General features: G+C 40.2%; 1 protein-coding gene across 1 annotated transcript; it reads right to left on the bottom strand.

Annotated features, from left to right (window-relative positions):
- Nucleotides 1-5,108: 5,108 nt before the first annotated feature.
- On the bottom strand, nucleotides 5,109-5,945 carry LOC106766042. The gene has a single exon (XM_014650805.1). It carries the CDS (start codon nucleotides 5,943-5,945, stop codon nucleotides 5,109-5,111), a length of 837 nt encoding a protein of 278 aa, XP_014506291.1.
- Between the last annotated feature and the right edge of the window lie 9,786 nt (nucleotides 5,946-15,731).

The following is a 15,731-nucleotide window of genomic DNA, read 5'->3' as shown; positions in this document are numbered from 1 at the left end:
TGACGGTGGTTGTTCATCCAGAGGAGGTGGTGGCGACGGGACGTGTTTCAGAAAAAGTCCAACCAGATCTTGCTCACGTCACACTGGTAAATTCTTCTGAGTCTCCTCCGGACTCCACTGTTCCTTTCGAGAGGAAGAGGAAAACCAAAGAGGACGGGAAGTCGTCCTCCAAACGCAGTCGTCAGAGCGGAAGTTCTTCCCTTTTTCCCCTCTCGGCCGGTGTTTTTGACGTGGCCTTCGACGCGGCATTGAAGGTGGACTTCCGACCTAGCTCCTCGCAACTGGCTGTTATAGAGCCTTTGTCCGAAGGAGAACTGCTTGGGGCAACCGTGGAATTAATGAGTCGTTGTGTGAATTAGCTGAAGAGCAAAACGTGTCTGCCGCCCTTCGCCGCCGTGTGGAGACACTTGCTAAAGATCACGAGCATTGTGGGGAGAAGCAGACAAAACTGCAGTTTGACTTAGATGTTCGTGACGCTCAGTTGTCTGCTGCGAACAAGTCTTTAGCGAACGCCAAGCTACGCGAGGATAACTTGAAGGAGGAGGTGGAAAAGATGAAGTTGGAGGTCCGCCGTCTTACCAAGAGGGGGGACGAGTTAGCTGAACAGAGTGAACGACTGTCCCAGGATCTGCTGACCGCCAATTTTGAGAAAAAACGTCTTGATGCTGAACTGGCGCAGGCGAATGAAGCCTTTGCCAACCTGGATGCGACTGTGACCTACGAACACGAAGAGGGTTTCAACAAAGCCCTTCGCCAGGTGGCCTATCTGTTGAAGGTAGACCCGATTGCCCCCAGGTTTGACATGCACTAGGACGTTTATCGTGGTGAGATGCGGCCGGTAGAGGGAAACTTGGATGAGGTAGTCGAGGTTGTGGGCCCGGATGCTGGACCTTCCGGTGATGCTAGAAATGAATGATGTGTTTGGGTTGTTTGTGTTTTTTTTTTTGTTTAAATCAATGCTTTTTGTATCTCGTGGATCCGTGAGGTCGACCTGGAAACACTTAGGCATAGCTGTTGTTTGCATGGTCGACCCGTCCGGTTCTTGATGTATTTTGCGCACGATAATGGATTTGGCTTTTTTCGTATTATATTCGTTATCTTCATTGGCCATGGATCGGCCCCTTTTTTACCTGCTCGGGATGGGTCCCTTTCGCTTGCTTTGTTAGTGGGACGGATCCCAAAGACTTAGCTCTTTTCCTATTCTATTCGTTATATTCATTGAACCAAACGGGGGGTAGGATAATGGGCCATGGATCGACCCCTTTTTTATCTGTTCGGGACGGGTCCCTTTCGCTTGCTTTGCCAGTGGGACAGATCCCAAAGACTTAGCGAATGGTTCGGGACGGATCCCTTTTACATGTTTCGCGCTAGCGGGACGGATCCCATAGACTTAGCGAATGGTCCGGGACGGGTCCCTTTTGCTTGTTTTGTGCTTCAATTGTTCGGACGGATCCGGTTATCTTAAACAGTTAAGGTGGATGGAACGAACTTGCTGTATCATTCAAAAAGCAATAGTGACGGTACATTAGCTAATTGCAACTGTGATTAACTAAAGTAAAATTTTAAGTGTGTGGCGTTCCAGGTGTTAGGAAGTAATTTTCCGTCCGGTCGGGCGAGACGGTATGCTCCGTTCTTCAACGTTGTGACAACCCTGAAGGGACCTTCCCATTTTGCTGCCAATTTTCCATGTTGGGGTGCTCGTCTGGCTTCTCCAGTCTTCCGCCAGACGAGATATCCTTCCTGGAACTCGCGGGGGCGGACCTTGGTATTATATCTTCGTTCTACCATTCGTCTGCATGCCTCTGCCCTAAGTACCGCCCGGTCACGACGTTCATCAAATGTGTCCAGTTCCATCCTTAACTCTTCGTTGTTCAGCTGCATGTCGTCTATCCTCCTGCGCAACGAAGGCTCTCCTAACTCGACCGGGAGCATGACATCGATTTCGTAAATTAGGTTAAAGGGGGTTTCTCCCGTGGTACCGTGTGGTGTGCACCTGTAGCCCCATAATACTTCAGGCAATTCCTCCACCCAAGCCGTTTTCTTCTCTCCCAGTGTTTTCTTTAGCTCCGCCACTATGGTCTTATTAACGACCTCGACCTTCCCGTTTGTTTGCGGGTGTTCTACTAAGCTAGTGACGTGTTTGATGCCCAAATTCGTGTAGAATTCCTTTAGTTTCTTGTCAATAAATTGTTTGTCGTTGCCTATTATTATGGTTTTTGGGAGGCCGAATCTACAAATTAGCTTCCAACAAAACTTTTACACCTGCATGGCGGTGATGGACGCCAACGGCTCGGCCTCCACCCACTTGGTGAAGTAATCAACCGCGACTAAAAGAAACTTCTTCTGAGCTTGGCCTTGGGGTAAAGGTCCTACGATGTCCATGCCCCACTAAGCGAACAGCCACGGAGAGATGATGGAATGCAAGGTATGGGGGGGTACCCGGGTGTCGTTGGAGTGCGCTTGGCAGCTAAGACATCGTTGCGTGAAGGTTCGGGTGTCTTCCTCCATGGTGGGCCAGAAGTAACCTGCTCGGAGGATGCGAGCTTTCAGTGTTCTCCGTCCCGAATGAAAACCACATACCCCATTATGGAGCTCATTCATCACGTACTGTGCTTCCTCCTTCGACAAACATTTAAGTAACGGGAGGGAGAATCCCCTTTTGTACAAGTCGTCTCCAATTATGACGAACCGGGCGATCTTCTTCGTATCGGCCGAGCACATAGGTAGTCTGTCGTCCTGCTTCTTCATTAATCCCCTTATCTCGTCCCACTAGTCACCGCTATCCGTAGTTATTGCATAACATTCCACCGAAGGTTGCAACAAAACCTGTCGGATGACGGTGGTGAGCTGTCTCTTCTCTTTGCCTGAGCTGAGTTTAGATAACATATCCGCCCACGCATTTTGCTCCTGGGGTATATGCTGAATCTCGATTTTTTTCAAAGTTTGCCGCTAAGGACGAGGCCCGGTGAAAGTATTTGAGTAAATTGTCTTCCTTCACCTGAAACTCCCCGTTCATTTGCCCCACTACAAGTTGAGAGTCCGTCCGACAGATGAGTTTTCGTGCCCCCATATCTTTGGCGAGCTCTAATCCTGCTACTAAAGCTTCGTACTCCGCCTGATTATTGGAAGCTTTGAACTTGAATAGCAGGGAATATTCAAGCAAAAAGTCGTTCGACCCTTCAAGTACTATTCCCGCCCCGCTAATCTGTCGCCCGGACGCTCCGTCGACGTACAGATTCCATTGGTCGTTCTCCGCTAGAGGTAACTCGACGGCAAAGTTGGCGAGGTGTTGTCCTTTGACGGAGCCCCTTGGCTCATATCAGAGGCCGAACTCCGACAATTCGACGGCCCAACTTACCATTCGACCGGCTAAGTCAGGCTTCCTAAGTACCTTAGCCACCAGATGATTAGTCTGGACAACAACTTGATGCCCCTGAAAATACTGCCGAAGCCTGCGGGCAGCATGGAGGAGGGCCAGTGCGACTTTCTCGACTTGATGATATCGGGTTTCCATATCCTGAAGTGTTCGGATGACGAAGTATATGAGTTTTAGAGATGGCTTCTCCTGCATTAGGATCGCACTAATGGTTGTATCTGACACCCCCAAATATACTTGTAGCTCATGTCCTGAGGTAGGATGGTTCATCACCGGAGGGTTCATCAATATCTCCTTCACCTTGGCGAACGCCTGGTCGTACTCTGCATCCCACTTACACGGTGCGTCTTTCTTCATTCTTTTTACTATCGGTCGAACACGTTCGGCCAGCTTGGGGATGAAACGAGACAGTGCTGTTAATCTCCCGAGTAGCCTCTGAATGTCCTTTAGTGTGTTCGGGCTCGACATCTTCAATACAGCCTCGCACTTGTCGGGATTAGCTTCGATACCACGAGATGTGAGCATGATACCAAGGAACTTCCCTCCTGCAACTCCGAATGCGCATTTCGCTGGATTACGTCTCATCCCGTACCTCTAGATCTGTTGGAAGACTTCTTCCAAGTCATTCAAATGCTGGTCCTCGCTCGATGACCGAACCACCATGTCGTCGATATAGATATCCATACATCACCCAATCTGTTCAGAAAAAACCTATCCATCAATCGCTGATATGTGGCGCCGACATTCTTCAAACCGAACGGCATCACTTCGTAGCAGAAGTTGGCCTTGTCCGTCATAAAAGTGGTCTTCTCGCGATCTGGGGTATGCATTGGAATTTGGTTGTAACCCGAGTACGCGTCCAGGAAGCTCAACATTCTATGCCCGGACGCCCCATCCGCTAATGCGTCGATACTCGGGAGCGGGTAGGAATCCTTGGGACACGCTTTGTTCAGGTCGGTGTAATCCGTACACATCCGCCATTTGCCGTTTGCTTTTTTCACCATGACCACGTTGGCTAACCAAGTGGTGTATGTGACTTCCCGGATGAATCCTGCTTCGCGTAATTTCCTTGTCTCCTCATTCACAACTTTCCTTTTTTCTTCCCCCATCCTTCTTTTCTTCTGAGATACGGGTCGGGCGTCTTTGTATAACGAGAGCTTGTGGGACACAACGGAGGGGTGAATGCCCGGCATGTCTGTTGCCGTCCATGCGAACAGATCCCGATTTCGCCATAAGGCGGCTCTCAGCTGCTTCTCCATTTCGGGTGATAATCCCGTGGCTATGGAAGTGGTTTAGGAAGGATCTTGTCCGATCATGACGGGCTGTGTTTCTCCTAGAGGCTCCAGGCGATCCTCTGTGTTAGTTCTAAGGTCCAGGTCGTCCACAGCGACCTCTGATCTGTTTGCCTTTCGTCGTGTTTCCTTCGGATATATCTGTAACCCAACTGCGTAGCATTCCCGGGCCGTTTTCTGATTCGCTCGTATAGTACAGATCGTCCCACGGTAAGTAGGGTACTTCATCGTTAGATGTGGCGTAGACACAATAGCACCGAATGCGTTCAAACATGGGCGTCCAAGGAGGACATTATATGTTGTGTTAGCCTATACTAGCAGATACCTTATTCTCATTTCCTCGCTATCCCTTCCAGTTCCCAAACGAGTCTGTAAGTCGATATACCCCCTTGTATCCACCCGTTCTCCAGCGAAACCTACTATTTGTTCGTCGTACAGTATTATGAGGTCTTCCGAGATATCCATTTGGGAAAACGTTTTCCAATAAAGGATGTTGACGAACTTCCTTGGTCGACTAGCACCTTGCTAACCCCATATTGGGCTATTTCTACTGTAATCACCATTGGGTCGTCCTGGTCCGGGTTGGGAGCATGAAAGTCCTCATTTGTCAAGGTGATGGGGGGCATCGTTCTCTTTGGGACGTCTACGGCATGTATGGATCGCAATGCCCGAATGCTCCTTTTCCTTGCCGAGGAGGTAGATCCTCCTCCCGCGAATCCGCCGGATATAGTATTTATTATTCCACGCAGCGGACGTCGTCTATCCTCGTCCCGGCTACGACTTATGCTCCTCCTCTCCCGCCTACCATCCTCTCTCGAGGGCCTATGGTTTCGAACGTTCACATCGCGCCCTTCCCTATGGGGGCTTCTTGGTCTGACATTCTGCCGTGGAGGAATTTGCGGTCGAGGAATCGGTTGCCTATCGTGGTACTGGTCGATCCCGCTCATCTTCACATAGCGTTGTAAACGCCCCGCTCGGACTAACTCCTCGATCTTATCTCTGAGCGTCACACATTCCTTCGTATCATGCCCCGAGTTCTGGTGATATAAACAATGTTTGGTAAGGTCTGTCCCTGGAGGGGTGGGACGCCTCAATGGAGTTTGCATGATATGTGCGCTTAGTGCTTCTTGCAGTATTCGGGCCCTGAGGGTGTTGAGGGAGGTGTACTGTTGGAACCTTGAGCCCCTCAGTCCTTCTCTCCCTTTCTGTCTGCTCTGCCGACTTCCCTGTCCTTCGATCCTCTTTCCTTCAGGTTTATCCGCCCTTGCCTCCTGCATCTACTTTCGGTAATGCTGCTTCACGTTTTCTACCCTCGCCTCATCGGCCACCCGTTGCCTAAGTTCCTCCATTGTTTGAGGTGGGTTTCGACATATGCTATCTTTGAACAGCCCCGGCCTGAGTGCCGACATAACGTATTGGAGGACGAGTTCCAGGCCAAGTCCCTTAACTCTCCGTATCTTATTTTGGTACCTATCCATAAAGGTTTTCAAGGGTTCCTCCTTGCCTTGCTTAAGGTTCATTAAATCCACTACCGTCACATCCTCCACATTGCACGCAGCAAACTGTTTCTTAAACATTTCACCTCAGCTCTTGAAGTTTTCAACGGAATTAACCGGCAACGAGTTGAACCACTCCAGGGTCTCTCCTTCCAAAGACAAGTAGAACGCCCGACACCAAATGGCGTCACAACCAGTACGAAAAGTCATGGCATTAGTGAACGATTTGATGTGTGCGATTGGATTAGACGTCCCGTCGTACATTTTGAATTGTGGGGGTATGAATTGTTCCGATATGTGTATTTCCATGATCTCCCGTACAAAGGGTACTAGGATGGACGCCTCCTCTACTTTTACTAACATACGACTGTCTTCCTTATTCTCCTTTTCTTCTCTTCCCTCCGCCCGAGCACTACTATTCTCTCCCTCCAACAGTATCGTCTTTTCTTGCTTTTCCCCAGCGCCTTCACCTTGCTCCCCTCCAGCTCCTCCGCTTCTGCTCTTGGCAATCTGTGCCAAGCACTCCGCCCGTACGGCCGCCATCTCCTCCTCGTGCTTTTGTTGCATTTCCATCATTCGCTGCTCCATCGCCCGCATCATCTCCGTTTGGTCCTCAGCACTAGTATTTCTTGTGGTCACCATTGGTTATAATTCGTCTGGCTCCACGGTGGGCGCCAAAATGTTCCGGATGGATAGAACTTGTCTTCAGAATCTCCTTGTCGTCCGGTCTCCGTGCACGCTCCTACTCTCGCTAATCCCAACCGGTCGGTTACCTGTTAAAAGGGCTCTGACGCTCAAGTCAGTTTTCAATTCCACTTATAGAGATGGAAAGAGAAAGGACTGAAGCAGCATAAATGCACATTAAATGTTCCTACCTACTATTACCTTTTACCTCTATTTATAGTTTTTGTGATGGGCCGATAATTAGCTTTCCCTAATTACGACCCAATATCGACCCATATGTCTCTAATCCTATTTAGTTCACTAATCATGACCCAATAACGATCTGGTCATTTATCGAGGACTGTCAACAGGGGTAGCTGGACGTCCTTCCCTGGGAACGTCTGGTGGGACCAAACGCCTTTCTAAGGAAATGTTAACAGAGGTAGCCGGATGTCTTTCCCTGGAAACGTCTGGTGGGACCGAATGCCTTTTATAGGAAATGTTAATATCATTTTAATGTCTGCACTGGTTTAGAAGCTTATTTAAAGGTTTAAATTTAAAAAATATATATATCTTATTATTTTGTAACTAGCGAGTCTAACTTTTGGATGAAGCCGATATTCATCTTTGACAAAATCATTCAATTGAAATTGTTTAGTTTCCTTAAGCTAAAAATAAAATAAAATCAATGGAGGAACTATATGAAATAATAAACTTCGAACTTTTAAGTATTATTTTCGTGCAATTTTTACTTAAGTATTTTTCACGCATTTTACTTTTATTTTTTAATTTTCTCACCATTCAAGTTTATATATATATATAGAAATAATGTGATTTCTAATAACAGTAATTAATTATATATTTAGAAAATTGGCAAATTTAACGAGACATGAAATTGAAGTGGTAAATTTGGGAAGGATTAGGAGTCCATTAGATACTGGTAATGTCTATCCGTTTTATCTAAGAAAATTGGTTCTACTACTGTAATGTATACGTGAGAAAATAATGATGGATATTTTATATTTTATTTTTAAATTAAATTATTTAAAAATAAATTTTTAAAATGTAACTTTAGATGAAAATTCATTTTAAAGTACAATTCAACTAAAATTACATACTAAAATATCAATCCAAAATCTAGTCTTTATGAAAAACAAATTTAAGTGAGTTGCATCAAAATAAAAATTTTAAATTTCTTTTAAAACAGATAATTCCAGTTTCCTAATTCTAAATAAAAAATAAAAATATATCAAGCCAAATTCTAAGTAACTTTTTAGTAATTAATATATTTTTTATTGATAACTTTATTTTAATCACGTGATTTTAAAACAAAATCTCAGATACAATTCCCTAATAATTATTAATTGGTAAATGAAATCCATAGGTTGGATACTATAATATCCATATCCATCTAGTTATTCATTTCCATTTACGAGTATTATGTTCTTTTTTTTATCCATTACAAGTTTTACTTCCAAATATGGATTTTTTTATTACTCCTAATTTTCTTGGGAAATCATAATTACAATAAAGATAATCTTCACTATAAATCAATGTTTGAATCATAAAGTCATTGTTATAATAATTCTATTATATATTGGATTGAATATTTAGTAAGTGGTATAATTCAAGATTTATGATTAATTTGTGATTTGATCTACCTTTTCTATATTAGAAGACAATTGACACACTTAATAATATTTCCTTTGGCATTTGTCTCATTGGCAATAAAAACTTATGATATTTCATACCAATTGTTAAATATAATACTTATTACTAATTGTAATTAATAATCATTGTGTAGTCTTTTCTACTTTAGATGGTGACTAAATCCACCAAACTTTTATCATGAAAGAGTTGATACCCACCCACAATGCATTACTAAAAATTGATTTTGATTTTATAATTGAGATTGAAATAATTAGTATATCTCGTGTCTTATGTCACGAAACCTTATATTTAAGTTTTACCCTTTCTTAACATATCTGATGTATCAAATTTTAAACATTGTCAAAATGAGATTACAGAGGATTTATATGCATTAAAATTTAGACTTATTTTTAATGGTATAAAAATATCATTTACATTCAAAATTGATCATCTAGACTTGGAGGAAATGATATAACATACCATTTAGATTCATCTTTTCACAGAAAAGACATGACAAACCCATAACCCGTAGGTTATCCTAAGAACAAATTGCTCTGATATCATTAATGTAACATCCCAAAAATATAGCGATAAACTATACTTAAGAGTTCTTACATTTATAATAAAATAGAACAATTATGTGAAAACTAAAGTTAATTTACAGTTATCCAAAAATAACCATAAATTTGAAACTTTAATTAAAACCTAAGCTGATATTATTACAAGTATAAATCGGACGGTCATACAAACAACGTCTCAAACCGAACGATACTAAACTAGTACGAAAAGAGAATACAAGACCAGACGGTCTTACTCTATTAGAAAAGCTCCTCTTCATCCAGCGCATGCTCTAGAGTATCTCCAGTACACTCTACTCACACCCATAGGATGATCATCGTAGTGAAGAGAACGACCAAACGGATAATGAAAGACATGACAGGAAATAAGGGTAAGCTTATGTAATTTAATTAATTCAATCAAACAAATCATTTAAAAAGGGCTTGCGAATAATCAAAACAACGTATCCATTCATACACTCGTCATACAATTATCAACACCGAACGTATAAAAATATTATAACCGATCACTTCACACAAACTGTCCGGACTGTATGAATCATGTAGCTACGGTCGTTCTTGCACCCGTGGAAAGGTAAACCGGAACACCACGTGAATACCATAGTTGGAAACCCAAACCGCCACACGGGGTTAGCCCTTCATCCCTCATTGTAGCTGGAGCCCCAAGCCTACACATGAGTTTAGTCCGTTAGCTGGAACCCCAAGCCTAACGCGACCAAGCCTCCTGCTATTCCCACCACATGCGCCACCATTCTCTACTTGAGACTCGATGACCATTGGAATGTCAGGATGAACGTCCACTACAAAGCTGACCATATTCATACTTTACCAATTCCATAACCATTCATTGAGACATTCCTCCTTAGAATTCTCTTTCATACCAACTTGAAATATACGATCAACATACTTCCTCATCCAAGTTAACCAATATCATAAAACAATCATCATAATCAAAAGCACCGAATAGAAAGAATTATACTTTCCTAAGAACAAAGCCGAACGGAAATACTAGTTTCCTATAGATGAACACAAACGAACAGAAGAGATTACAAAATACCGAATGGGAGAATACTCCCTATATTTGAATATGACTGCACGTTAAGAATACCCTCAACTCAAGAATAATGACCGAATGGTCAAGTAACCTGATAGATCTAGTTGGAGCCAAATACTTGAATACTTAACATACTAATTATACCTCAGGCTGAGCAATTTAAAGTTTAGGCCTAACAGTTTGGAGCTTTGGCCGAGCACTTAGAGCTAAGGCCGAACACTTTGGGCTTTGACCGAGCGCTTAAACCTAAGGCCAAACACTTTAGGCTTTGACCGAGCATTTTGACCACAAGACTGAGTTTTCTTCAAGAAACCGAGTGTTAGTACGAGACTAAACACTCTTTAAGAGACCCATTATGAGTATAAGCGAGTGCCAGTACAAGACCGACCACTCTTTGTATGACCGAGTGTCAGTACAAGACCGAACACTCTTCAAAAGACCGAGCGTTAGTACAAGACCAAGCACTCATTTGAAGAAGTATTTTTAGTATAATGCCTATCACTCTTTTCAAATAACATATATGGTAAAGCTGACAAAGAAACTGACTTAATTTGTTTTGAATGTTTTAACCAAAATAACTAGTAAGAAAATATGTCTAACCTTACTTAACTGATCACTCAACATTCACCCGTAGAAGACCGATTGGTCATCAACTGAAATCTCTTACAGACGAGAATTGAGTCAAGACCGTACGTACTAATGAAAAACCGAACGACCATAATTGACCCTCGGTCATAGTTACAGATTTCAACATAATTTAACAGAGTTAAGAATAACCCTATTTCTACCCAGTTCTTGATAACTTACCAAACATTCATTTATTCAAACAAACATGCAATATCACAAGATCCACCAATTCATCAACATAACATTATTCAAGCATACAACATCTAAAACAAAAGAATAAAATTAAATTACAAGCTTCCCTTACCTCTAAATCCAGAAATATTGTTCTTTCACAATATGGTCTACACCTCCCGCGAGTCCTATGGCTCCCTACAAGATTTTGATTTGTGAAACAGAACCAATCTTAGAATCAAAAGTAGAAAATAGTTTCAGAGAAGGGATTGAAGACACATGCAAGCTAAAAGGAACTTGCATGCATAGAAAACGCAGAACTTCAAAGGACCAGAAGATTTTGAGCTTACCAGTTCAAGTCGAAAACCGATCGGTGCAAGCGAGAGAGCTTGGCACTAGGAACGTTCAGGGGTTGTCTGAAAGATGATCAGAACAGGAAAAGGTTGAGAATTCTTAGAGAGAAGTTACGAAAATTTAGAGAGAAGGAGGAGAAATGTAGTTTCAGAAAATTTGGAGAAGAAGGGTTGCATGCAGAATAAGTGGCACCGAATTTTAAATTCCAGCTTAAATACTGCCTCGAAAACTGATCGGTCCACACAGCTGTTGCCATCTATTCTCCACTTCCTGAAATTCGGACACACTGCAACGCCACCTAGATCCCACTAGCTGCTGAATTTATGGGTTCTGACAATAATCCAATTCACACAAGAATTAAAAAATAATACAAAGGAAGACATAAAGTGAGAGAAAGATCTACAATAAATTTATAATGGTTCGATTTAATCAATCCTACATTTAGTTTTCATTTTTTTCTCCCTTAATTGGTTTTAATATCAAATAGATGTTAGAAAACAACAAACAACAATTACAAACGTAAGAAAACAATAAACTCTTAGAGCCACCCAAGAGAATATCATTTACAAGAAGATGTCAATGTTGGAAGTCCCACATCGACTAGAGATAAGGCCAATTAAGTGTATATAAGTGGGTGCAAACCTCATCCTACAAGTCAGTTTTGTGGAGTTGAGTTAGGCTTAAAGTCCACTTCTAACATGGTATCAGAGCCACGATTAGAGCTTATTCTAGTGATTTCTATTATTGTTGAGGATGTTGTTCCACCCGCTATCTTGTATAATCGTAAAAGTTGTTTCAAAGATATAAATGTAGTCTCCTTTTATAGATTTTTACAAACATGGATTTAAAATAGGTATTAACACTTTTATTTGATTAAATCAAGTTGCTAATCCATTATGCTAACTTAATTTTGAAAAATATTACAATATTTTCCTATAATAATCGATTATAAAGACATATAATTAGTTCCAATAAACTCATGAACAATTTAGTCAATTATAAAAAACTTAATAAATTAAAAAATGTTAAAAAAAACTTCTTTATCCATGGAAGAAAGATATTGCATTACGTGTAATTTAAAAATAAAATAAAAAATTGGATTTTATTAAATCCCTAAATTCAAATATGAGAGCATGGCTACCTCTTGTCACCCTTGAGAGAGATGACTCATCCAACACCTTAATGCGCTTGCTTATGGAGAACCTGTCCTCGTTCTTCAGAATTGCATTGGCCCTCATCTTTAAAGCAGCAACAATCTTCGGCATGGCATCCGCAATGGCATCATCGTTAGCCTTGCGGCTTCGCTTCCAAACAGCACAACAACCTGAAAATTACAGCCATACCTATCCTAGCTAATTCTTATCGCACAGTACAATTAACCAATAATGGGAGAAACAATCACACCCAAAATTTAAAACCAGAGAAAACAAGGAACCTTGAAGCTAATTCTCACTAAGTGAACAAAGTTTAACTAGCCCATAATGAAAAGAGAGCATTTGTAATGTACGAGTAGGTTCGCAATGCGATTAAGGAAAAGGAAAGAAACATCGGACCGTGTTGCAGCTTTGGGAATTAGGTGTTTTTTTTTTTTTTTGAGAATTTTGGGGGTTTTGGAATCTGTTCATGAAATTTTGGGTTTTTTGAGTTTTTTTGCGATTAAGGTTGGTTCTTGTTTCTCATGGTGCGATTTGGGGCTTAAGGATTAAGGTTGGTTCTTGTCTCGTGATGTTGGGTGTGACCGTGGGGGAAAGGGTTTCCAATTTACAGTTCTCGCAAAGTTGGGATGGGAACGGTATCATAGTGGTTGCGATGGCAGCGACAACTTGTTTCGCATGGTGGTTGGTAGCGGAGTTGCTCCATTCTGACCCTGATGGAGTCCTTGTGGGCTTGGTTTGGATTGGCATAAGTTTGGTTTGTATTAGGCGGTACTGTTTGCTGTCGGGAGGATGCACAACCCCGAGACCTTCGTCGGTGTCTGACAGGGATATGTATCTAGCATAGGTTCGGGGAGAAGCGATACGCAAACGGCGGCGACATGTACGAGGGTTGGTGGCGGTGCAACCTACAGGAGGGGGAGGAAAGGTACATGTGGCGCAACGAGAATGAATACGTCGAGAAAGGGAAGAATGACGTCATCTCCAGGAAATAAATTTAACTTATTTAAATGTTAAAATAAATAAATTCCACCTAATGTATGTCACGTGCTTAACAATTGCACAGTTATCATGCCACGACCCAAAAAATTTAACGTCATCTAGTCCAATTAACGGTAAGGTTTCAATTGATTCAATTTTACAGGAATAAGAACCTAATTGAGATAAAAAAAAATACAAGGACCTATTTGAGATGACTCTGCAGAAATAGAGACGTCCGAAATGATTAAACCATCAAATAAAGCTAAACTAAATACATCTTCAATAATAACATCGTAAAAAAAACCAACATCATCTCTAAATAGCATGGAAAAAAATCCTTTTAACATCTTTTTGTTAGTGAGATGAACTTAGAAAGACTTATTTGAAAGAGTATTTTGATTATTTGTTATAAGGGATAAACATAAGTCTACTTAGATTAAAACGATGACTTGGAAAATACTAGGTAAACTTATTGAGTTAGTGAAACTTAGATATTCGCTAAGGACTAAACCTCGTTTTAACAATAAATATAGTATAATATGAAAACAACGTGTTTTTATCATTCTTCTTTCCTTTGTTTTTAAGACATTTTCAAACAACGTGTTCTAAGTTTATGATTTTTTTTATAAGACGACAATACAATTTCTTCTTATGTTTTTTTTTTTATTATTTATCCATCCAGAAACTCATTTCATGCCTTGGAGTATTAGACCGTACTAATCTCAAACATATTCTAAGCTTTCCACCTTATATCAATAAAATGTTAGTGAATATTCAACTGGTAACTTAATTTCCAGATATAAATTATTAATCTTGCCAACAATTTTTAAGAACGTATTCAATTATTTATTTTTTATAATAAATTCTCATTATTTTATGACTTTCTTTATTAGAAAATTAGAGTTTTCTTATTGAAAAGTCAACATCCAAACCTCATCTTCAATAATGTTGAAAGAATGCTCGTGAACCATCACAACATTGAGAAAATGTTACTTTGTAATAAAAATTTCTTGGGATGTCGTGATCAAATGAACAAATAAAATGAAATTATGACATTTTTTTAAAGATAATAAATAAATTACATGTATAAATATTGTTTGAATTTATCCTGATTTTGATAATTAATATCTAAATTAACCAAACAGGTATAAGCGTGAGTAATATTTGACTTTTCAAAACAAACCCGAGAATTAAGATAAACATTTATATATTTATGTACATGTTTGGATTATTTATTATTTTTTTATAATTCACTTAACATTTATGTAATAATAATTTTTTTATTGTTATTTAGCATTGAAGAAATTAGAAGATACATCGTTTTTAACATTAATTCTATGTTTTCTTTATTCAAATTTGTAATTTCTTTTGTAAAAAAAAAATAAGGGTTAAATATATTTTTTTATCTTTGAACTATTATGCATTTTTGGTTTTAGTTTTTTTTCTAAACTTTGATTATTTTTTATTTTTCTTTATAAAAACTTACAGATTTAATCCTCAAAAACTAATAACGTTAACTTTTATATGACGTGACTTACAGTATGCCACGTGTTGTGCATGTGTACAAATTTTGGATGATTTTCAAAAATTGAAAGTTACCTTTTTTTTAACATTTAAAATCGAAGCTCAAATTATGGTTGTTTACTTCAAATCACTTGAGTTGTGGAATTAGAGTGATGCTTGCTGTGGTTGTTGTCAAACACGTCTTGAATGAACGAAATCACCATTTAGGTTGTGCAAACACAAAGGGGAAAAGCATTAATTTGTAGAGTTGGTGTGCTTGTTGTCAAACACGTCTTCAACAAAATCTTCATTGTTGGAAGAAACACGAAGTTGCCTGTAAGCGTTGGAAGAAAGACGTAAGTAAGTTCATTTTTTGTTTTTGTTTGTGTTTAGGATTGTTGTTATGTGAGTTTAAGTGTTGATGTTAGAATGTAGGTTTCAAAATGTGTTTTGATGTTTCTTTGTATCACATGGGCAAGTTCCTAAAAAATAGTGAACTCCAATATGCTGGGAGAGATACATCTAATCAAAGGAAATTGTTAAGGATTTCAAATATGATGGAGATTTCAAAATGTGGTTGAAGGGGTCCAAACAATGACTACTGAACAATCTCAAAATACTAAGTGATTATATGAAAGCATTATACTTGGATAACTGCACAGAGGCCAATGACGAAGAGGGTGAAATATATGTGCAACATGTTCTTAGTGAGGCTGAAGTAATTAATTTCATTATTGTTGGTGCGGTGGATGAAGTCATGGTTGAAGAGATAGAGGTAGGACACGTAGAGGCCATGGAGGAAGAGGTTAATATGGTTGAGAAAGAGGTCAAC

Source organism: Vigna radiata, chromosome 7 (genome assembly GCF_000741045.1).
Source record: "Vigna radiata var. radiata cultivar VC1973A chromosome 7, Vradiata_ver6, whole genome shotgun sequence".
NCBI lineage: Eukaryota > Viridiplantae > Streptophyta > Magnoliopsida > Fabales > Fabaceae > Vigna > Vigna radiata.
The sequence above is the reverse complement of the archived record's forward strand: the minus strand, read 5'-3'. Positions and strand labels throughout refer to the sequence as shown.

Coding starts and splice junctions, on each gene's coding strand:
- LOC106766042 (XM_014650805.1), bottom strand. CDS start 5,945: ATGCAGGAGGCAAGGGCGGATAAACCTGAAGGAAAGAGGATCGAAGGA.